We start from the raw sequence: 23,203 nt of genomic DNA, 5'->3' as shown, positions 1-23,203 counted from the left end.
AGGGAGCACCTGTAGTCCCAGCTACTCGGGAGGCTGAGGTGGGAGGTTGGCTTCAGAGGCACCAATGTTCTCTCGGCTGCTAGGTGTCTCTATCCGTTCTCCTGGAAAATGCCCCCAAACTGGACCTACCCACTGAACAGTCACTTGGGACCCTATTTCCTTTTAAGGCCAAGGCCAATCACATAAGCCATTTGAAGGGCACAGGAACTTGACACTAACGGTCCCAGTAATCAGGTCTCACAAGGAGCTTCAACCTCCTCCACTCCTGGAAGAAAGAGATCAGGGGACCACAACCAAAGCTAGAATCCTGATAGGCAAAGCACCAACAGTGAACTACTCAGAAATATCCTATCTGGCCATTTCAACTAAACATTTAACAAAGAAACCAACAGCAGCAGGGACAGGGACAGAACTGCCACATCCTTGTTCTCAGAGGACTTCTCTACATGTACCAAGTCAAAGCAATGCCTGGGAAGGCCCACTTGACAATCCTTCAACATGCCAGACTACTCTTAGCCTACTGTTGCTTAGAGAGCACTCCAATGCTGGCAGGGAAGGTAAACCTGCTATTCCTTTTAAAAGTCAGTTTCTTGGGAGGCCGAGGTGGGCGCATCACCTCGGGTGAGGAGTTCAAGACCAGCCTGACCATCATGGAGAAACCCTGTCTCTACTACAAATAGAAATAAACTAGCTGGGCATAGTGGCGCATGCCTGTAATCCCAGCTATCACTTGAACCCAGGAGGCAGAGGTTGCAGTGAGCCGAGAATGCGCCACTGCACTCCAGCCTGGGGATGAAGAGCAAAACTCCATCTCAAAAAATAAAGTCCTAGCTTCTGTGCCTCAAATCACCAAGATTCAAGGTTGCAGCAACTCTTCTGTAAAGAACATACTTAGGGAACACACTTGAAAATTTGAGGACGGCCGGGTGCAGCGGCTCATGCCTGTAATCCCAGCACTTCGGGAGGCCAAGGCAGGTGGATCACCTGAGGTCAGGAATTGAGACCAGCCTGGTCAACATGGTGAAACCACATCTCTACTAAAAACACAAAAATTAGGTGGGCCTGTAGACCCAGCTACTCGGAAGGCTGAGGCAGGAGAATCGCTTGAACTCGCGAGGCGGAGGTTAGTGAGCCAAGAGTGCACTCTAGCCTGCATGACAGAGCAAGTCTCCAAAAATAAAAATTTGAGATGAAAGCACTTCCCAATTGGGGGTCCCCAGCACATTTATAAGCTATGTTTGTGATGGCAGCTGTCTTATAAACCAAGTTTGAAAATCCCGTTAACTAAAACCTTTTTGCTCTTGGGTTAATTTTACGCTCTGTGTAATTAAAATAAAAAGCACGCTTTAAAGTAACTGCTTGCCAGGTATGTGCAAGTTTTCAGCCACATGGTAAGAGGCTGAAGGGCACTGCTCCAAGGTTTTAACTCACTGGCTGCAACCCCTTCTCCGCTCTATCACTCATTCCCTCAGGAGGGCCTTCCACCCTCCAATCAAAAACGATCAAGCCTAAAATCTCAAAATGTCAATGACCTCAAGCCCTCCGAGTACAGGCAGGATGTGAAAGTGACCCAGCCAGACCAGTCTCCTTACAGCAAGTATCTACCCAAACCCCATTCACCAGGGTAGCTACGAAGGGAGTCACTCACCTCCTTTAAATACAAGCAACTACCTCTACCTTCCTTTCGCAGAAAACCTTCCCCCTCTTCACCATCTCTGTTTCCCAAGTCTCTTATTGTAGCATCCTCTTAAGACCTAAGTAAACCAGTGTGGGATAGGAATTTGGCCTCTTCAGGATCTCCTGCATGATGGTTTCAAGTCAAAAATGCCATAAAACGGAAATGGAGTCAAAAAATCTTGAGTAGGACTCACTTCCAGCTTTCCCATTTTCTGGTTCTGAGAGCCATGTAATTCATGTACTTCCTTCTCAGCCGTTAACTGTCTGGTCTCCCAGGGTTGACGATTAGATCCTGACTCCACAAACTCTGCAGCACTCAGCAGGCACTAAGTTACTCTCCCTGTGAAAGACCCAGAGTGACTAAGCACTCTCCACCATGGTCAGATGTGAATACTGCCCCATTTAAATCTAATTTGTTTGAGCCTCACCATTAAATGTGCCAAAAGATGCAAAAGTTCTTAAAAAGTTCTTAAACTGCTGCAAATAAACTAAGACCAATATGCAAATAAATGTGTTAAGGAAAAATTCCCCATAGCTGGGCAAATTTAGGCCAACACTCATGACATCCCATGTTCTTCATTTCTCATTTATACATCCAACTTTGCCCATGACAGGAAAGTTTCATATCTGCTCTCAAGGGGTATCATTTGGCCTTCTCCCTTGGATTAAACACTGTATTCCAGTTCCTGCTGGGCAGGGTAATCTGAACAGGAAAACTCCCCACCTTCCTGATTGGGACATCATCAATCTTCCAGGAAACTGAAGAGGGGGAAGAGGAACAAAATTTAACTAAAATGGTCATTTTTAATGGGAACCAGAGGTATAGTTACAATTACATAGTCCGACACAAAAAAACCCTTGGGTGATCAGGAATTGGAAGGTTACAAAATAACGAGGGTAACACTGGGTACAGGACAAAAAGCTGTTCCAGAATCTGGGAAGCCAGGCTAATTAATACGGCCTCTCCCTGCGATCCTGTCTGTGCTCACCCCTGCAAAAAAAAAAAAAAAAAAAAAAATTAAGTATCCATTGTATTTGAGTTACCAGTCTCTCCAAGCCTAGATATCCTAACTGCCCCTCCTACCTAAATCAGCGAGTATCTTATCTCAAGTGGGTCTACAGATTCATTCCTCCTGAGTTAATTTTCCTTCCCTCTCCACTACTGGTTACAATCTCAGGTCCTTCCATCTAGCCCTCAAAATGAAACCACTTTCTCAACAAAACCCTGTTATCCTATGGCCTCTGTTCACCTGCTCTACTTTTTTATTCTGATTTAAAGTCTCACCTGGAATCCATCTTGCCAGGGCCAAAGCCGCCTCTGTCCCCACCACCCCGGCCCCCTCGGAAGCCTCCACGGTCCCCTCCGCGGCCCCGGTAGCCGCCTCGATCATAGCCTCCTCTGCCACCACGACGATCATCCCCGTAGTTTCCCCCTAGGACAAAAGAAGTAAGATCTATCATATTCCCATTCCCCTACCTTCCCCGAGCCTCCTGCTGAAAAATTAAGGATTCTTTGGTCCCAGCTCCTTAGCAACAGGTCTGCCTTTCTTACCCATGTGAGAGCCACCTGGTCCCCCTCCTGGGCCATCTGGTTTAGGGGCCTTACACTGGTTGCATTCATTCCTCCAAGAGAAGTTCATATTCTCACAGGTGCTAAGGAGAAGGAAGACAATTAGTCTAGAGGAATGGGGAATAGACGAGACCTAGAAGTAGGAAAAAACTACCATGACTTTAGAGATACAGTGAGGAAACTGAGGCTTCAGAAAGACAAAAAGGCTTGCTTCTCAAAGCCAGGAACAAAAATCATTACTGAACCCAATCCATTACCTTTCCCATTACATCAACCTTACCTAGGTAAGCTTTTGGCTAAACATGACCCCAACAGTGTGGCCTTGACATTTACTTCTTTGGAAAACACGCACACACCTCATTACCATAATATCAAAGAGCAGGCATGTGAGAGAACTAAGAAAAAAATTTAAGTTTCACTCACGGATTAGGACACTTCCAGTCACCAGCTCGCTGCTGTCCTCCACCGCCACCACCTCCACTGGGAAATCCTCCCCGGCCACCACCACCACTGCCACCACCTCCATAGCCTCCACGGCCCATGGGTCCTAATGCAGATAAAACAAGTATGGGTCTGCTCCCCCTCCAAGTTTGGTAAACCTAACCCATTCCATGCAAGCCTTTACCATCTTCTCTACTCTCATCACCCCCCTTTGCACCAACAGCAGGTAGCTCCTCACCTCCTCGCCCTCGGCCTCCACGACCATTGCCACCACCCCGATTAAAGTCTGCCCGGCGAGTAGCAAATGAGACCTTGATAGGATTTCCGGAGAATTCTTTACCTAGAGAAATAAATTATCAAGAGACTTTAAATGCAAGATACATTAATCCAAAAATACAAGATAAGCGTGCCTTTCTCAAATGGTTTATAATCTACTGACTCATAAGCAAAAATGAGACTATTTGAAACCGCAGCTAAAGTGCCGGAAGACTCAAATGAACCCTCAAACTATGACTTGCTTCCTATGACTTGCTGCCCTATATCCTCAGCCCCACCTCTGCCAGCCTTCTCATACATACCATCAAACCAGTCAATAGCTGCTTTAGCGGAAGGTGGGTCATCAAAAGAGACCGTTGCCTCTCCCTTCAGCTTGCCAGTCTCCCTGTCTGTGTACAAATTAATCATGGGCTGTCCCGTTTTCTTGTTTGTCTGAAGAAAGCAAAATGAGGTAACATCAATTTTATTTATTTATTTTTATTTATTTTTTTTTTTTTTGAGACAGTGTCTCGCTCTGCCGCCCAGGCTGGAGTGCAGTGGCGTGATCTTGGCTCACTGCAAGCTCCGCCTCCCGGGTTCACGCCATTCTCCTGCCTCAGCCTCCCGAGTAGCTGGGACTACAGGCGCCCGCCACCTTGCCCGGCTAGTTTTTTTGTATTTTTTAGTAGAGACGGGGTTTCACTGTGTCAGCCAGGATGGTCTCGATCTCCTGACCTCGTGATCCGCCTGTCTCGGCCTCCCAAAGTGCTGGGATTACAGGCTTGAGCCACCGCGCCCGGCCGGTAACATCAATTTTAAAGGCTACAGTACTCCCTTTCCGTATTCTTCCTCTAGAACATGAGGTTTATCATTCCCAAACTTCAGCTCCCCTCTTCCTAGTTACTTCGTCCTACCTCACATGTAAACCTCCATTGAGGAAAACTGTCTTTCCCTCCAATATTGAAGGATAAAACTAAAAGTTACTATCAAGTACAAATTTCAGAGTTTAGGGCATTCTTATCAGTTATACTTTTCATGTTAAGATAGAACTTCTTTTAGAAAACAGTAACTAAGGCTCTTTCCTCAACAAATTAAGCTGGCAACAACCATTAAGATTTGTTTTTACTGCTGGCAACCATTAAAGACTTGCTTTTACTAATGTGTGAAATCCAAAAGCCTGCAACACTGACAGAAAGCACCCACTCCGCTCCACAAGTACCTTAATAATACCAATCTGCTTGAAGTAATCAGCCACAGACTCAATTGTAACATTCTCACCCAGGCCTTGCACAAAGATGGTGTTGTTGTCTGAATTATCCTGTTCTGCTTGTTGAACAGAGAAGAAAATGCGAATGTGAAAAGGTAAAATAAATGACATAGGAAAAAACCTAAAGCACCTAGTATCCATCAAGCAACTCGTATTATTTGGTTTATGAAAACAACTGAAAAATCCACATCCCTTTTGAGTCCCTATATGCCACCCACGCTGATAAATTTCAAATTTAGTTTGAAAATTATCCTTTGAAACATGTTAACACACAGTATACAGTATGGAAACACGGGCTCAGGAGTGAAATGCCCAAGACCACACAAAAAAGCCCATCAGTATTTATCAACTTCCAGTTGAAGGTCCCGAATTAAGAGACCCATTTTACATTCAAATCTAGTACACAAACATCAATACAATCTAAACAAGAGTTCAATGCTTTACTTCATGTGGTCTGGTCTTTCGTTCACTAGTTTTTATTTATCAGCTTGGACATGATCCACATTTTTAAAAAACCACTGCTGTAAAAACCATCTGAGTGTGGTGCAGACACATCGACATCACTAGGGACTTCTTAGAAAGGTAGGTTTTCTGGGTCATCTCAGACCTTCTAAATCGCTGGGGGTGGAACCCGCAAGCCAGGTATTTCTGAGAAATACTTAATAATGAATACTTCTCACTGCTAGCTAAGGATACACCTAACTCCCTTCCTTCTCTATCCCCTTTTTTTCAGTTTCCTTTTTATAATAGTTTCAAAGAATATCCAGGCAAAGTCTTGATACCACTTTAGCCACTCTTCATGCCACCACCTGTGAACTCACCGGAGTCATGACGTGATCCTTGGTCCCGAGGGCCTTAAGTGACATGGAAAAAAAGAACAAAAAAAAAACAAAAACAAGGAAGAGGAGCTGTTAGTCAACAGGAAAAAATGGACAAGGAAAAAAATCAACACCAAATCCAAACTTGTAAAATATCATGTAAGTGCTCACAGCCTCACTCCAAACCCTTTCCTGGGTCGCCTGCCCGGAGAAAATTCTAGGCAGGCCCCTTAAGATCTGTAACTTGAGTCTCCACAGAGACAACTCCACACTTCAGAAAATGCTGCCTCCCCCAGCTCAAGCTGGGAAATGTCCTCAGCACAGATGGCAGGGGAAAGGGAGACCCATTAAAGTGAACAAACCAACTCAGCTTGGCCCAGTTCTCTCACCCAAGAGAAGAGAGATGGGCTCGCCACCAGCCATGAGATGTGCATCCATCCAGTTTCTCCCAACTTTACCAAAGACACTTATCCCTTGTGGAACAATTTTTAATTTCATCTTTAGAAACCATCCTTAAAACCGTGTTATGTTTCCCCAAAACCACATGAAAATAAAAACCATACATAATAGCTATTGTATTTTTTAAGCATGTCCCAGGGAACAGACCAGAAATCTTACTTTCGTAATGCAGCCTCTATTTTGTTTTTCCAGAGACCATCTTTGACCAATGTTTATCTGAATTCGCCATATATAAATATTGTACCCACACGCAATGACACCTAAGTTATGAACCCAAGCCTTTGGCTTTAAATGTTGAGACAAATCAAGAAACCTTTTGTTAGTTAACCAAACCAGAAAAGTTCCAGCTTACTGGGAGACTTCTCAAATTTGTCATTTTTCCATGAATTCAGTTTGTGCTGTTTAAGACCTTCCTGGTCCATGAATTCAGTTTGTGCTGTTTAAGACCTGGTTATTTCCCATGAGCCACACATGCTTCCAATCTTTCTTGAAGTAGTGCACATGTTCCTTCCCAGAGCTAGTTTCTATTTGCCCATCTGAGTTAAGTCCATATACATAGAATTGCATTCATTGACACCATTCCGTACTTTATAAAGGTATACCAACTTCACCATTCTTAGGGCAATGTTACATCCCTCTTCCAGAATTAAAACATTTGGAGGTTGTCTCCCACTCTCACACACACACAAGCCTTGGACACAATGATCAAAAGGATCCTAAAGTCAAGATGGCACCACGTGTTCCAGCACGCACTCTCCAGTTTCTCATGATGATGGTCACTAAGTGCCAGGTGTGGCAACAGCCCTGTCCAAGGCCTACTAAACCCCTCTTATTAACCTGGGGCAAACCCATTTGGTAAAAGACGACTATTGAATCTTACCCCTGCCTGCTCCAGGTTAGCACACACCAGGCAACAGGTGGCATTCTACCCTACCCCTTTATGGAGGTGGTTCTGGACACCTCAAAACCTTTGACATTTAAATTAACACGCTAAGACATCTGCAAATGAACAATCAGACAAAGCATTGCTGGGAGTTGGGAATTTTGGAAACTCTGTTCACTTACCACCAAATTTATTGAAGCCACCACGGTCACTTCCGCTGGAGAAGACAAGTTAGAAGAAAGGACATGAAGCTTCCAACGGCTACAAAAGGGTGTTTTTTGATTTTGTTTAACATTTCCCAAACACGGGTAGGTGTTTTTGGAAAAAGATACAAGTGGCTACTAAAATACATCCCTTCCTGACCACCCCTTGTCTGACCTTTGAGCATGTCACACACACGTGTGCAATTTCTCAGACACAGTTTATAAAGATTTTGCTTTAAAAGGTTATGTATCTATTTCCTCTGGAAAAAAATGACCCATTTTCCTTGGTCGTTCTTCCGATGGAGCAGATGTTTTTTTTTCCTCTTGTCGCAAGTGGTTGACAACCAAGTAGTTGGTTTAAAAACCCTACCCCAATTTACCCAGAAGACATTTCACACCAGGCTGGGGTAGCCTTGAACACACTTTTGTGGTTTTTGCTTTGAAAGCAGCAAGCAGACCCAACCCCATTCCATAAAAAGTCAAAACCAAAGGCAACTTCCCCTTAAAGCAAGACAAACTTAGCTAAGCTCTGTCCTAACTACTGAGCTGTTTTTAATCTCCCCCAACCCCCGGGGTCACCCCTTCTACACTGCGAGAAGAGCGGAGTATTTTGCAATGTCACCTTTCATACCTGTGGCACATAAAATGCAGAGCAAGTTAACAGTCACATAACAGTTGTTTTTCTTTTTAAAGTTTTGCATTAAACACACGCACACAACAGAGTTTTCCTCATTTTTGTACGTTTTTGAGATTGCCCCCACCCACCTCTGCATACTTACCATATCCAAACTCAGTTTAAAAATCTACTTTTTCCAAAAACAGTTACACTGACATTCCTGCCCTTTTTCAAGGGAGACAGAGTAGGGTCCTTCAAATCGTATTTACCGACAGATTTGACAACTGTTTTAACATCAAATCTAAGGTTTTACTTCAAATCAACTTCAGCAGGAAGGAAAGAAGGTCCAGTTGGACAAGCTGATGAATTTTAAGTAACCAGGGTAAGGCAGACAGTGGAACAACTAGGTGGGAGACCACTGTCAAGCATATTTTTGCCCAAAAGGTCTGCACACTTCAGTCAGTTGGTCCCATAAACCAAGTCACACCCAAAATCAATGTCGGTCAAATTGGTGCAAATCAAGCTCGTGGATTCAAATGACTACAGAAAACGGGAAGAGTAACCAATTCCTGGAAGCTGAAGTCAGGTTAACCATTACCAACTCCCTAGAGGACACACGGGAACACACATACCAAGTTTCCCTACTATTTCCCAGGAGTGGGTTCATCGGTTTCCCTTGCAGAGAAAGAAGTCTTCACTTCCATGTTTCTTGCCTAGGATATCAATGACTCCAATCCATACGTATTGGAAATCTATGTATGATTTCTTTTTTTTGGAAACAAGTATCAATACTCAAAATCTCTATTCGGTGGTATGGATGGGAGTTCAGGCTCCCAAATTCTCACAAAAATAAAATGGGGATGTAAAAAGAAAATCACTGCCCCCAAATCAAAGCCCTCACAGATCCCCCAGACAACAAGAATACTAAACCATGCATTAGGGACTGGCTTCAGGGAGATTCATGCAATCCTCCACACTCCCCACCAAAGATACTCCCTGGCTCATGAGACACCTACCCCATGCCACCTCTGCCTCCACGGCCACCTCCACGACCTCTGGGTTCATAGCCACCACTGCTGCGGTTGTAACCACCACCACCGCCGCCGCCACCACTGCTGCCGCCCCTGCCACGGCCTCCACGGTCCTGCTGTCCGTAGCCACCGCCGCCTCCACCACTCTGGTCTTGATTGCCATAACCACCACCACCACCACCACCACTGCCGCCGCCGCCACCGCCGCTGCCGCCGCCACCACCACCACCACTCATGGAGGATTGATCTTGGCCATAGCTACCTGTGAGAAAAAAAAGGATGGTTTAAAAAAAAAAATTGTAAAGTAGCACAAAAAGGTATGACAAGTGCCAGGCAATGAAGTACAAAAGAAATTAAAAAGACAGCTAGGAAATAAAACAGGAACCCTTTTAGGCTAAAACAGGAGAATACAAATCCTTATAGAAAATGGGCTGCAGACAAAGCTGAGGACATCTCACCTCCACCTCCACTACCACTGCTGCTGCTGTTGTACTGGTTCTGCTGTCCATAACCCTGAGGGGGATTATAGCTTTGCTGCTGTCCATAGCTTTGCTGCTGTCCACCATAGCTAGGCTGCTGGCCGTAGCCCCCACTCGGGGGCTGCCCATAGCTGCTGGTCTGAGAACTGCTACCGTAACTAAGGAAAACAAACAAAAAACACAATCACCATCCCAGCATACCCCCCCAATTTCCTTTTAGTGGATTCCATTCTCTGTACTCAACACAGGCTCCCTTACCCCAATTACACCTCTAAACTGCTCCTACTGCTGCTGGTCCCTTTATCATTCCTCATCAATTCACCCCTCTTTTCAAGCCTTCCCCGACATCGACACCACCGTACCTTCCCGAGGTGCTGCTGGGAGTTGGCTGCTGGCCATAGCCAGGGTAGGAGGACTGCTGCCCATAAGAAGATTGGGAGCTCTGGCTACTGCCATAGCCGCCAGTCGAGCCATATCCCTGGGGAGCTGACTGAGTTCCATAGCCTGCTACAAGAAAAAAGAAGTCACAAAAGCCACCAGAAAAAAGAAAATGTAAGAAATGTGTTAAAACATATACAACCTAATACCTATACTCAAAAAGTCAGCCTTTCAGAAGCTGTTCATAATCTTGCAACTCATATAGTTACCCTCCTTTCAAAGCCCAAAGTTAATGCTCCAACTTCTATCATCTCTCTAAGACAGTTCCAATTTAACCCCGCCAACCCCAACACCCTCTAATCCCAAGCCCAAGGATTCCTGTTAACAGCACTGTGATATGCAGCTGTGCATGCAGTTACGTACAGGACAACCACCTTTCTTAGTTACACTTCAGGACCTTGGGGCAAATCCCACCTCCTTATGTATCACATGATTTCATACATTTGTTTCAAGCATAACCATTTTCTCCATTTAAGAATTGGCCTAAAACTGGTTCTCCCGTTAGAAAATATGCTCTTTCATGCTGAGATGGGAAATGAGAGTCATAAAAATTAAAAGCCAAAGAAAACAAATGTAAACAGAATCACAAACCAAAAAACATTTTTGTTTTTTGAGATGGGGCCGCAATACACTGCCCAGGCTGGAATGCAGTCGCTGTTCAGTCACTATCATAGCTCACTGCAGCCCCAAACTCCTGAACTCAAGGGATCCTCCTGCCTCAGACTCCTCAGTAGCTGGGACTACAGGTGTGCCACAATGCCCTGTAAAGGACTGAGATCCCAAAGAGTTTTAAGAATTATACACTCATTTAGGGAAAAGAAATATGGAAGAGTTTCAACACTTCAGTCCTGCTCAGGTTTAAGAAAAGGGACATTCAGGGCCTGATGGCTCACACCTGTAATCCCAGCACTTTGGGAGACTGACACAGGTGGATCACAAGGTCAGGAGTTCTAGACCAGCCTATCGAACATGGTGAAACCCCATCTCTACTAAAAATACAAAAATCAGTAGGGCGTGGTAGCAGGTGCCTGTAATCCCAGCTACTCAGGAGGCTGAGGCAGGGGAATTGTTTGAACCCGGGAGGCGGATGTTGCAGTGAGCTGAGATAGCACCATTGCACTCCAGCCTGGGCAACAGGATGAGACTCCGTCTCCCAAAGAAAAAGAAAAAAAAGAAAAGCAATATTCAGAAAGAGCAGGAAGAGGTGACCTGCTGAGAAAGACTCACTGCTCTGGCTCTGGCCGTAAGAAGAATAGCTGCTCTGGCCATAGCCTGAAGTGTCCGTGGACTGGCTGTAACCGCTGTAACTCTGCTGTCCGTAGGGCTGACTGCTCTGCTGGGAATAGCCCTGCCCAGGCTGGGTGGGGTAGGCCCCATAGCTAGATGAAAGGAAAACCAGCGTGATCAGAAAACACAGCTTGACCACCCTTCCCCTCTACAAACTCTGGAAGCCCAAAAACAGCACTCACCTTTGGGTTGCTTGTTGGGTATAATCTGCAAAAAAAAAAAAATACAATCATATTATCTTCAGCCGCTACTCTGAAACAGTTAAATTAAAGCTAAATTCCTTAACTCAAGCACTGATGAATAAATAGGACCACACAGGCCAGATGCGGTGGCTCACGCCTATAATCCCAGCACTTTGGGAGGCCGAGGTGGATGGATCACTTGGGGTCAGGAATTCCAACCAACATGAAGCCCCATCGCTAATAAAAATACAAAAAATTAGCCGGGTATGGTGGCGCACGCCTGTAATCTCAGCTATTTGGGAGGCTGAAGCAGAAGAATCGCTTGAACCCGTGAGACAGAGGTTGCAGATCGCGCCACTGCACTCCAGCGTGGGCGACAGAGCGAGACTCCGTCTCAAAAAAAAAAAAAAAAAAAAAAAGCATCACGTTTCAATAAAGGGCATAAAATTCCCCCATTGAGACACTGGTTGAGAAGAGTAGCAAACTGGCCTATCAGCCAAGTGTTCTCACAAAAAAGAAAAAGTGAAGAAAATGCAAGTTTCTACAGAGTCCCAGAAGCCTTAACCGTTGGAAAAACCAAGGTCTTGGTGGACAGCCACAACTTTCTGCAAGACCAATTCATGTTAGTGATTGCTCTAAAACATCGCGCATTCGCTTCATCCACTCTATGACAAAGCCATTATTGCCAGGAGTCAAAACAGACTAACTCGCCCAAAGTCGTAGAGCTACCAAGTAGCACAGGTTTGAATTCGAGCAGTGTTCAGATTGTGGCCTCTACTCTCTCAGCCCAGACCCACAGAAGAATGTCTCAAAAAAGGCCATTCTTCACTCTTTGACCAATTCCGGAGAAGTGGCCTTTTTAGTGCAAAGCCAGAGAATCAAGAGCCCTTGGACCCCAAATGACAGAGATCATCCAAGTGCTCGCCTTAAGAGGCCAAAGTCAACAGGTACTCGAGTCCCCAGCCGTGGGGCTCCAGATGGTTCTGTTTTCTCATCTACCCTGCCTTCCCCTGGGCGAACCAAAAGCAACGAAAGCCCTTTTGAAACGCCCCACTTTAAATACACGAACAAGATCAACTCATCCTCCCAGCGCAGGAAACGCGGCGCTTCCCCCGCAGGAAAAGGGAAAGGACCAGGAGAGGGTGTGGCCTCGACGGCTGTTATTCTCCGTCCCAATCTCAGAAAAAAGAAATTTAGACCAGGCGCGGAAGCTCACGCCTGTAATCCCGACACTTTGGGAGGCCGAGGAGGGCGGATCACCTGAGGCCAGCAATTCGAGACGGGCCTGACCAACATGGTGAAACCCCGTCTCTACTAAAAAACACAAAGATTAGCCGGGCTGTGGTGGCAGGCGCCTGTAATCCCAACTACTAAGGAGGCTGAGGCAGGAGAATCACTTGAACCCAGGAGGCGGACATTGCAGCAAGCTGAGATCGCACCACTGCACTCCAGCCTGGGCGACAGAGGGAGATCTTGACTCAAAAAAAAAAAAAAAAAAATTGGGGCGGGAAAAACTCTCGGGCCAGGTCCCCGAGTCCGTTGGTGGAACCACGACCACCTCCTCCAAACCGTTAAGCCGGAGCGCGGCCCAGATACCGAGCCTCCGCCCCCAGCCGCGTGGCAACCGAGGCGGGAATGCAGCGGTCCCGCCCCTTCGCGAAAGACCACAGAGGAACAAGGCTCACACCGGACGCGCGCCGCCAAGTCTTCCGCGAAGGGTCTCGCGACAAAAAGCTGAACCGACACGAGGCGGGGAAGGGGTACCCGCGCCGCGAAGGGGGAGGGGCCCGCAGAGCGCGTGCGCGCCGCGAGTGCCCGGATGCAGCACTGCGACAAAGCGGGCCTGAGCGCGGGGCCGGGAGTTGGGGGAGGCGAGGCCACGGAAACCGGGCATTTTCCACCCTCACCTGATGCTTCAAACCCCTAAGAAGCGTCCCTCCCAACGACCACCCCAAGCAAACGGACTGCGAAGAGAAGACTTGCCGCCCCGCGCGCGAGGGCCAGAGGAGCGAAACAAAATGGCGACACCAGCCTCCTCCAGTTACCCCTCTCCGCGGTTTCCCGCCACAGGGGCGCGAAAGAATCCCACACAGGATCGCCACCCCGGTCCCACCGAAAATGAAAAGCCTAGGTGGGAGGCCTCGGCCCGGTGCGCCGCCGCCGCCGCCGCCGCCTCGCGCCCTTACCTACCGTTTGAGGCCATGTCGGCGCACGCGCGCACAGCCAAGCAAGCAACAAGATTCCAACAACGCAGAGCACCGACGCCTGGAGGACTGAGCAGCCCCGCCTCCTGCGTCGAAACTTAAGTACGTCCCGCCGCCTACGCACCGCGCAGGCGCGCACCAAACGCGGAAGAGCAGGGGGAGGCAGGAAAGCGCTCCGCCCCCTTCCTAGCGCAGGTAGAGGTTCCGAGCATGCAGATGGGAAACGAGTTAACTAGAATCATGCAAATACTATACATAATGATATTTTTTGGGGAAGAACCCCTCTCTCCTCGGCAGGACTAGCCCACGATCTAACTCCACCCCCATGAAGGCACAGTGGTACGGCCTGAGTGCCCGCTGGGGGCGGGGCGGGGCGGGGCCGGGCGGCTGGGGACGAAACTGGAGTCACCGCCGGGAGTCGCGGGGTGGAACCGACATTCCTGTGGCCGGGCCTCTTCGCTGGGCCCCGCTTTCACCCAGGACGGCGAGCTCCTGCCCTCCGCCCTCTTGCCGCTGTATGGGGCGCCTTGTCCCCGCGGCTCCAGACTCCCTCGTCGTCAGCACACTGGCCCTGCGCCCTGGTGTTGACTTCGTCGTCTTTCGGGGTTGCCTTGCTTTTCGGCCTTTCTGGGGTTCGAGAATTATGACGTTTGACCTGAAAGACAGCAGGGATTTCGGCCAGGACCCCTGAGCGCCGAGCTGGTCCAGCACTGGGCTCTCACCCGGACCCTCGCGGCTTTGCCCCTGGGGAGCCGCGGGGCGGAGCAGTCCAGGCCATCCTTGGGACAAGAGAGGGTTGGCCTCAGATGAAGGGCCCCCCAGCCTTTGCTCAGGGACCTCCTTTTTATTTTTCTGAAGCCCTACCAGGGAACCAGTGGCGATCCCAGAAATAAAACGTGTACAAGGCTTAAGTGGTTTCAAAATGCACAATTTCCTTCTCATCAGTCTTACGAAGGAGGTAAACATATCTCCGTTTTCTACATAAGAAAAGTGAGACTCAGAGACCCAAGTAATTGTGCCTGATTACAGGGCAGCTAAGAGGAGTCGTGATTCGAATCCAGGTCTTGTAACTGCAAAACCTCTTTTTGGTGGCATGAATGCTAGAGTGTTTGGTTGCCTTTCCACTTCCTGTGAGAGCAAAAGCAGAAAGAAAAATTCAAATTAACTTGCAACTTGCACTTTCATCAGCCTTGCCTGGAGAAGGCAGTTTGAAACTACTGAACAAAGCAAGACAAAAGACGTTAATTCCTGATACATACGCATGCAGGTTTTCCTTCCCAACTTAACTTTCAGCGGGATTCCGGAAGGTCTTTTGAGGGTTGGACCTTTCCTTCTAGAGAAACAATGAGGGCCATGTCCTGGGCCCCCCCCCCCAGCAAATTAAGCCCCACTAAGCCCTTGACTTCAGCCCTGATGGCCCTGAATACACCAATATCCACCCCACCCGCGTTGGAAGGAGAGTTCAACTCTCCAGTGAGAGCAAAAGAAAGGAAGTCCACCCTCATTCATGCATTAAGTCACAAATATTTATTTAGCACCTAGTATGTTCCAGGCACTGTTCTGGGCACTGGGTATGCATTAGTGTACAAAGCAGATGAAGCTAACATTTAATAATAAAGCTGACCGGGCGCGGTGGCTCACGCCTGTAATCCCAGCACTTTGGGAGGCCGAGGCGGGCAGATCATGAGGTCAGGAGTTTGAGACCAACCTGGCCAATGTGGTGAAACTCCGTCTCTACTAAAAACACAAAAATTAGCCGGGCATGGTGGCACGCACCTGTAATCGCAACTACTCATGAGGATGAGACGGGAGAATCGCTTAAACCCAGTAGGCGGAGGTTGCAGTGAGCCAAGACGTGCCATTGCACTCCAGCCTGGGCGACAGAGGAAGACTCTGTCTCAAAACAAATAATAATAATAAAGCTGACATTTAATAATGATATACATTGTGCTCATCTATAATATATGATAGCTAACACTTTAACAAGACTTACTGTCAGGCACTGTTCTGACTGCTTTGAGTAAATTCTTGATTTTATTTTTCACAGCAAAAGGCTGATATGAGGATGACATTTTATCTTTTTTTTTTTTTGAGCTATGGTCTCACTCTGTCACCCAGGCTGAAGTGCAGTGGCACCATCTCAGCTCACTGCAACCTCCACCTCCCGTGTTCAAGCGATTCTACCACCTCAATCTCCTGAGTAGCTGGGAGTACAGGTGTGCGCCACCACACCCGGCTAATGTTTGTATTTTTAGTAGAGACGGGGTTTCACCATGTTGGCCAGGCTGGTCTCGAACTCCTGGCATCAGAGGATCCACCCGCCTCGACCTCCCAAATTGCTGGAATTACAGGTGTGAGCCACCTCGCCCTGCTAAGGATGACATTTTACAGATGAGGAAATAAGCATAGAAAGATAGAAAGCTGACTGGGCACAGTGGCTCACCCCTGTAATCCCAGCACTTTGGGAGGCCAAGGAGGGCAGATCACAAGGTCAGGAGTTTGAGACCAGCCTGACCAACATGGTGAAACCCTGTCTCTACTAAAAATACAAACATTACCCGGGCGTGGTGGCAGGCACCTGTAGTCCCAGCTACTCGGGAGGCTGAAGCAGGAGAATTGTTTGAACCCGGGAGGCGGAGGTTGCAGTGAGCTGAGATCACGTCACTGCACCCCAGCATGGGTGACAGAGCAAGACTCCATCTCAAAAAAAAAAAAAAGAAAGAAAGATGGAAAGTTATGCCGAAGCTACACAGGAAGTGGCAAAGCTGGGTTCCCAAGCCAGGTAGCCTGCTCTTAAGCCCTGCGCTTCAGCAGACATTGCCTGAGCACTGCATAGTATGTTCCAATCATGGGGCCGACTGGATGGATATGGATAAAGAAGAGCTCAGTCCCTAAACCACAGGACCAGCCAGTGGGTGAATGTGGGTGAGACACACAGACCACAAAGTATACTTGAGTGTAGTAAGTGCCATCACATGGAATCAGACTGGAAACCCTGCCAGGAGAGTAAGTCATCCATCAGGTGGACAACCACAGAACACTAAAGAGAGATGGTAACACTGAAGCCAGGCCTTACTGGATAAGTAGAAGTTCGCCAAGCAGCAAGGGAAGAAAGGCTATAATAGGCAGAACTGCAAAGACAAAGGCACAAGTGGTGAAGATGCTGAGGCAGAGTTTAGGCTCCAACTGTGACTCTGGGCCGGTTGTGGTGGCAGATGAGACTCGGTCTCAAAAAAAAAAAAAAAAAAAAAAAAAAAAAAAAAAAATTGTGACTCTGAAAGACTACATCAAGTGGCCATTTTTTTTTTTTTTTTTTTTTGAGATGGAGTCTCACTCTGTCACCCAGCTTGGAGTGCAGCGACATTATCTCAGCTCACTGCAACCTCTGCCTCCCGGGTTCAAGTGATTCTTGTGCCGCAGCCTCCCGAGTAGCTGGGATTACACGTATGCATCACCATGCCCAGCTAATTTTCCTATTTTTTAGTAGAGACAGAGTTTTACTATATTGCCCAGGCTGTTCTCAACCTGACCTCAAGTGATCCGCCCGCCTCGAATGTTTTAATTTTTTTAACTAGTTGCCAACACTAAGAATAGTGGGCCATTCCAGGCCCACTTCCATAGGCCAAGGGTCAGCTGGAGTGAGATGCTGTCACCATTAGCTGCCATATGTGCTTTAAATTCACCGTAAGTGTCTTATTTACTTCCTATCTCTGACAGGAAAGTCAATGTTAAATTTTTCTTTTTTGAGACAGGGTCTTGCTATGTTGCCCAAGCTGGTCTTGAACTCCTGGGCTCAAGTGATCCTCCCAAAATGCTGTGATTAAAGGTGTGACCACCACACCCAGCCTCAATTAACATGTATATCAGATATTGGGCCGGATGTGTTGGCTCACACATGTAATCCCAGCACTTTGGGAGGCTGAGGTGGGCAGATCACGAGGTCAGGAGTTCGAGACCAGCCTGACCGAGATGGTGAAACCCCGTCTCTACCAGAGATACAGAAACTGGCCGAGCGTGGTGGTGCACATCTGTAGTCCCAGCTAATCGGGAGGCTGAGGTAGGAGAATCGCTTGAGCCAGGGAGGCAGAGGTTGCGGTGAGCCGAGATTGCACCATTGCACTCCAGCCTGGGCGACAGAGTGAGACTCCATCTCAGTAAATAAATAAATGAACATGTATATCAGATATAAATTTTTTTTTTTTTTTTTTTTGAGACAGAGTCTCTGTCACCTAGGCTGGAGAGCAGTGGTGCAATCTCGGCTTACTGCAACCTCTACTTCCCAGGTTTCAGCGATTCTCCTGCCACAGCCTCCTGAGTAACTGGGATTACAGATATGCACCACCACACCCGGCTAATTTTTTTAGTAGAGACAAGGTTTCCCTATGTTGGCCAGGCTGGTCTCGAACTCCTGACCTCATGATCTGCCTGCCTTGGCCTCCCAAAGTGCTGGGATTAGAGGCATGAGCCACCGCACCTGGCTTAGATATCCAGATATTTAGTTAGTTAGTTACTTTTAATTTACTTATTTAATTTTTTTTTTGTTTTGAGACGGAGTCTCACTCTGTCACCCAGGCTGGAGTGCAGTGGCACGATCTCAACTCACTGCAACCTCCACCTCCCGAGTTCAAGCAATTCGCTGCCTCAGCCTCCTGAGTAGCTGGGATTACAGGCGCCCGCCATTACACCTGGCTAATTTTTTGTGTTTTTAGTAGAGACAGGATTTCACCGTCTTGGCCAGGCTGGTCTTGAACTCCTGACCTTGTGATCCACCCGCCTCGGCCTCCGAAAGTGCTGGGATTACAGGTGTGTGCACCGTGCCAGGAATTTATATTTATTTATTTATTTATTTATTTGTATTTATATATATATTTTTTGAGACGGAGTCTCACACTGTTGCCTGGGCTGGAATGCAATGGCACGATCTCGGCTCACCACAACCTCTGCCTCCCAGGTTCAAGCGATTCTCCTGCCTCAGCGTCCCAAGTAGCTGGGATTACAGGCACCCGCCACCACGCCTGGCTAATTTTTTGTATTTTTTTTTTAGTAGAGATGGGATTTCACTATGTTGGCCAGGCTGGTCTCAAACACCTAACCTCGTGATCCACCTGCCTCGGCCTCCCAAAGTGCTGTTACAGGTGTGAGCCACCACGCCTGGCCCCGGAATTTATGTTTTAAAGACGAGGTCTCATTTTGTTGGCCAGTTTTGTCTTGAACCCCTGGCCTCAAGCAATCTTCCTGCCTCGGCCTCCCAAAGTACTAGAGTTACAGTTACAGGCATGAGCCACTGTGCCTGGCCTAGATCAGATATTTAATGCAATTTTTCTTTCTCTTTCTTTTTTTTTTTTTTGGGGTGGGGAGAGGTTGGTTTTCACATTTTTAGTGGGAGCCATGGGAAGGTCCTCCTCTGTCAGTGGAGGTGCTCACAATTTCTTCAGCCACTCCAAACTGGGGCCTTGGGGGTCCTGGGGGTGGCTGGGCACGTCGGGCGTGTTCCCGTCATCGCAGACAGGCACTGGGTAGTTGTAGGGCATTGCCTCATTGATCATGGTGGAGTACTTGGTGTAGGGGCTAAGTGGGGGTAGAATTACAGCGAGGCTCCAGATGATGAAGGATCCGACCAGCACTGGCTCCCTGGCCCAGGAAATCTTGAGGAAAATGCTAAGTCTCGTGGCCATCTTGGTCTCGGTGGTGGCGACAGTGGCCTTTTTTTTTTTTTTTTTGAGATTGAGTCTCGTTCTGTCACCCAGGCTGGAGTGCAGTAGCATGATCTCGGATCACTGCAACCTCCGCCTCCCAGGTTCAAGCGATTCTCCTGCCTCAGGCTCCTGAGTAGCTGGGATTATAGGCGCGTGCCACCGCACCCAGCTAATTTTTTTATGTTTAGTAGAGATGGGGTTTCACCATGTTGGCCAGGCTGCTCTCGAACTCCTGACCTCGTGATCTGCCTGCCTAGGCCTCCCAAAGTGCTGGGATTACAGGCGTAAGCCACCACGCCTGGCCTCTTTTTTCTTTTTTTTTTTTTTTTTTTGAGATAGGATCTCAATCTGTCGCCCAGGCTGGAGTGCCGTGGCGCAATCAAAGCTCATTGCGGCCTCAAATTCCTGGGTTCAAGCAATCCTCCAAACTTGGCCTCACCAGCATCTGGGCCTACAGGCCTGCACCACCAGGCCCAGCCTCTATTTTTTTTTTTTTTGTTTTGTTTTTGAGACAGAGTCTCGATCTGTCGCCCAGGCTGGAGTGCAGTGGTGCTATCTTGCCTCACTGCAAACTCCGCCTCCCGGGTTCACGCCTTCTCCTGCCTCAGCCTCTAGAGTAACTGGGACTACAGGCGCCCACCACCAGGCCCGGCTAATTTTTTGTATTTTTAGTAGAGACGGGGTTTCACCATGTTAGCCAGGATGGTCTCGATCTTCCGACCTCATGATCCACCCGCCTCGGCCTACCAAAGTGCTGGGATTACAGGCGTGAACCACCGCACCTGGCCCATAAAGATGGGGATTCACCGTGTTAGCCAGGATGGTCTCAATCTCCTGACCTCGTGATCTGCCTGCCTCAGCCTCCCAAAGTGCTGGGATTACAGGTGTGAGCTACCATGCCCGGCCTCTATTTGGGTTTCTAAAAAAGAAAGAGGGCCAGGCAGTGGCTCATTCCTGTAATGCCAGCACTTTGGGAGGCTGAGGCAGGAGGATCACTTAATAACATAGTGAGACCCTATCTCTACAAAAAAATTAACAATTCGCTGGGTTTGGTGGTGTGTGACTGTGGTCCCAGCTACTCGGAGGCTGAGTCGGGGGTGGGGTGGGGGGTACTACCCAAAAAGTCAAGGCTGCAGTGAGCTATGACTGCCCCACTGTACTTCATTCAGCCTGAACCGAGTGAGACCCTGTGGCAAAAAAAAAAAAGAAGAATAAGAAAAAGAGAAGGAGGACAGTTAGGGATAATACATGTATGTTTACTTATGCATAAAATATCTCTAGAAGAAGAAAAACAATTCATAGCCTATTTCTGAGGAAGGAATCTGGGGAACTTGGGATCAAGGATTGAAGGAAATTCACTTTTTCTAGATCCTTTTATATTTTAATTTTTCATCATGTGCCTATAATGACCAATTTAAAAGCAAACTGACTCCTACGAAGCACCACAGCATAGTAGGTGAGGAGGGTACAATACAGGGTAAGACCAGTCACAGGGGAAGAGTGATTAGTTTTACAGTGAGTAGGCTGGGTCAGCCTTCACTGAGGAGTTGACTTTTTTTTTTTTTTTTTTTTTGAGATAGGGTCTCACCCTGTCGCCCAGGCTGGAGTACAGTGGCACAATCTCTGCTCACCGCAGCCTCAATCTCTTGGGTTCAGAAGATCATCTCACCTCAGCCTCCCCAGCAGCTCACACCACCATGCCCCAGTAATTTTTGTATTTTGTAGAGACAGGGTCTCATCACATTGCCCAGGCTGGTCTCAAACTCCTGGGCTCAAGCAATCCTCCTGCCCCACCCTCCCAATGCTGGTATTACAGGCATGCGCAACTGTGCCCAGTGAGGAGTTGACATTTCAACTGAACGAATGAAGCATTTCTCAGTACAAAAACTGCACGAACAGAAGAGAGTAAGCTTGACCCAGAGCCTGTCCTGGCCAGGCACTTTAGCTGGGTTCTTGTATGTATTTATTTATATTTTAGAGATAGGATCTCGCTCTGTTGCCCAGGCTTCTTGAGTGCAGTGGTGCAATCATAGCTCACTGTAACATCGAACTCCTGGCCTCAAGCAGTCCTCCTGCCTCAGCCTCCCAAAGTGCTGGGACCACAGATGTATGTCACTGCCCTACCTAGGTCCCTATAGAAGGGCAAGGGAGGAAGAGCAGGCAAGGCCCTCCCCTCAGGAGTACTCTGAGCTGGGGAGCAGTGTGGAGGGATGGTGAGAGTGCAGCTCGGGCCAGACCCAGGCCCCACCTCTAACCTGCTGCACATTTTTGTGCAAATTAGGAAAAGGCATCCCTTATTCCAGGCAGAAACCCACCCCCTACCCTGCCCCCCAGGGCCCAAGGCTTGGGAAGGAGAGCAGGAGCTGAATTTTACTCCACCCCATTTCAACTCTGGACAGAGGATTTCATACAGGACGAAATGGTCACACTCCTAAGCAGAGGCCCTGAGGTATGAGACAACCTGCTATTTCACATCACTCAAAACAACAGGCGTGGGGTTGCTCACACCTCTAATCACAGCAATTTGGGAGGCAAAAGCATGTGGATTTCTTGAGTCCAGGAGTTCAAGACCCCAGGTTGATCTTGAACATGGCGAAACCAAGTCTCTACAAAAAATACAAAAATTCGCCGGGCTTGATGGTGCACGCCTGTGGTCCCAGCTACTCGGGAGGCTGAGGTAGGAGGATCTCTTGAGCCCCGGAGGCAGAGGTTGCAACAAGTGGAGATTGCACCAGTGCACTCAAGCCTGGAGAACAGAGCAAGAACTGTCTCAAAAAAAAAGCAACTTCTACTGGGAATATTAAATGACATTTCCATCTGCAAATTACCCTTAACTGGGCCTAGAACATAGTAGGCATGAATAAATGACCTTTTCTCTCTCACTCGTCCTTCAAGATGTACTGCTTCAAGCGAGAAATATTGCTTTATTATCTCCTTGGGCAGTGCCCAGGACAGGAAGTGCCCCTGTCCGCATGGGGCCCACTCAGATTTTGTGTCTCTAGGAGAGGTTGTCATGGTAAACAGACTGGGAAAGTAAATGCTGGGCAGATAATTGGCCTGTGCTAAGAAAAGACCTGCTTGGACCAGCTAGAAAAGAGCAACACAGTGCTGGGTCTGAGGGAAAACTGCAGAAAGTCCCCCTGGAGGCAGGAAAAGGGCCTGGGGCAAGGTATGCAATAGTCACAGCAATAGATGGGAAATTGACCAGTCGTTGTGCCAGGTCCATTTCCAAACAGGTTAAAGTCCCAGGGAAACAAATTGAGCATCCTGGTACCTGGTTTGCAAAAACACAGTGTGGTCAGGCACAGTGGCTGACACCTGTCATCCCAGGGCTTTGGGAGGCTGAGATGGTGGGGGATATCGCTTGAGCCCAGGAGGTCAAGGCTGTAGTGAGCTATGATTGAACCACTGTACTCCAACCTGGGCCACAGAAGAAAACTCTGTTTCTCAAGGACAAAAACAAAAGTGTGCGGGGCGCTGTGGCTCACGCCTGTAATCCCAGTGCTTTGGGAGGCTGAGGCAGGTGCATCACCTGAGGTCAGGAGTTCGAGACCAGCCTGATCAACATGGTGAAATCCTGTCTCTACTAAAAATACAAAAATAAGCCAGGCGTGGTGGCACGTGCCTGTAGTCCCAGCTACTCAGGAGGCTGAGGTGGGAGAATCACTTGAACCCAGGTGGCAGAGGTTGCAGTGAA

At 48.0% G+C, this 23,203-nt stretch overlaps 2 protein-coding genes and 1 pseudogene across 4 annotated transcripts in view; 1 reads left to right on the top strand and 2 right to left on the bottom strand.

Annotated features, from left to right (window-relative positions):
* Positions 1 to 2,461: 2,461 nt before the first annotated feature.
* Positions 2,462 to 13,940, bottom strand: LOC105482959 (FUS RNA binding protein). 3 transcript variants are annotated; one of them, XM_011743473.3, is made up of 15 exons: positions 13,797 to 13,940; positions 11,607 to 11,631; positions 11,347 to 11,516; positions 10,062 to 10,203; positions 9,679 to 9,857; positions 9,206 to 9,482; positions 7,553 to 7,587; positions 6,032 to 6,064; positions 5,163 to 5,266; positions 4,267 to 4,396; positions 3,927 to 4,028; positions 3,671 to 3,794; positions 3,230 to 3,330; positions 2,963 to 3,110; positions 2,462 to 2,668 (listed from the first exon to the last, which is right to left on the bottom strand). In XM_011743473.3, the coding sequence occupies exons 1-15, from the start codon at positions 13,807 to 13,809 to the stop codon at positions 2,629 to 2,631; spliced, it is 1,623 nt and encodes a 540-aa protein (XP_011741775.1). In that variant the 5' UTR covers positions 13,810 to 13,940; the 3' UTR covers positions 2,462 to 2,628. The 3 variants fall into 3 exon arrangements, with proteins under 3 accessions (XP_011741775.1, XP_011741776.1, XP_011741777.1); XM_011743474.3 differs by having other exon boundaries at positions 10,062 to 10,206; positions 11,365 to 11,516; XM_011743475.3 differs by having other exon boundaries at positions 11,365 to 11,516.
* LOC105482956 (serine protease 36) overlaps positions 13,429 to 23,203 on the top strand; it is a 49,531-nt gene continuing 39,756 nt past the window's right edge. Inside the window, exon 1 of the mRNA XM_071084443.1 lies at positions 13,429 to 13,912. The gene's annotated coding sequence lies outside the window, so the exon portion shown is untranslated. The remainder of the gene's footprint in view (positions 13,913 to 23,203) is intronic.
* Positions 19,231 to 19,656, bottom strand: LOC139359744 (NADH dehydrogenase [ubiquinone] 1 alpha subcomplex subunit 3 pseudogene; annotated as a pseudogene).

The sequence above is a fragment of the Macaca nemestrina genome, chromosome 18, assembly GCF_043159975.1.
Source record: "Macaca nemestrina isolate mMacNem1 chromosome 18, mMacNem.hap1, whole genome shotgun sequence".
NCBI classification, from domain to species: Eukaryota; Metazoa; Chordata; class Mammalia; order Primates; family Cercopithecidae; genus Macaca; species Macaca nemestrina.
Note: the sequence above shows the minus strand (reverse complement) of the source record. Positions and strands in the feature narration are given on the sequence as shown.

Excerpts from the sequence above, each read along its gene's own strand:
- LOC105482959 (XM_011743473.3), bottom strand. Across the intron at positions 9,483-9,678 it reads CAGTGGTAGTGGAGGTGGAG|GTAGCTATGGCCAAGATCAA; the intron begins GTGAGATGTCCT and ends TTTTTCTCACAG. Across the intron at positions 3,111-3,229 it reads ACCAGGTGGCTCTCACATGG|GGGGAAACTACGGGGATGAT; the intron begins GTAAGAAAGGCA and ends CTTTTGTCCTAG.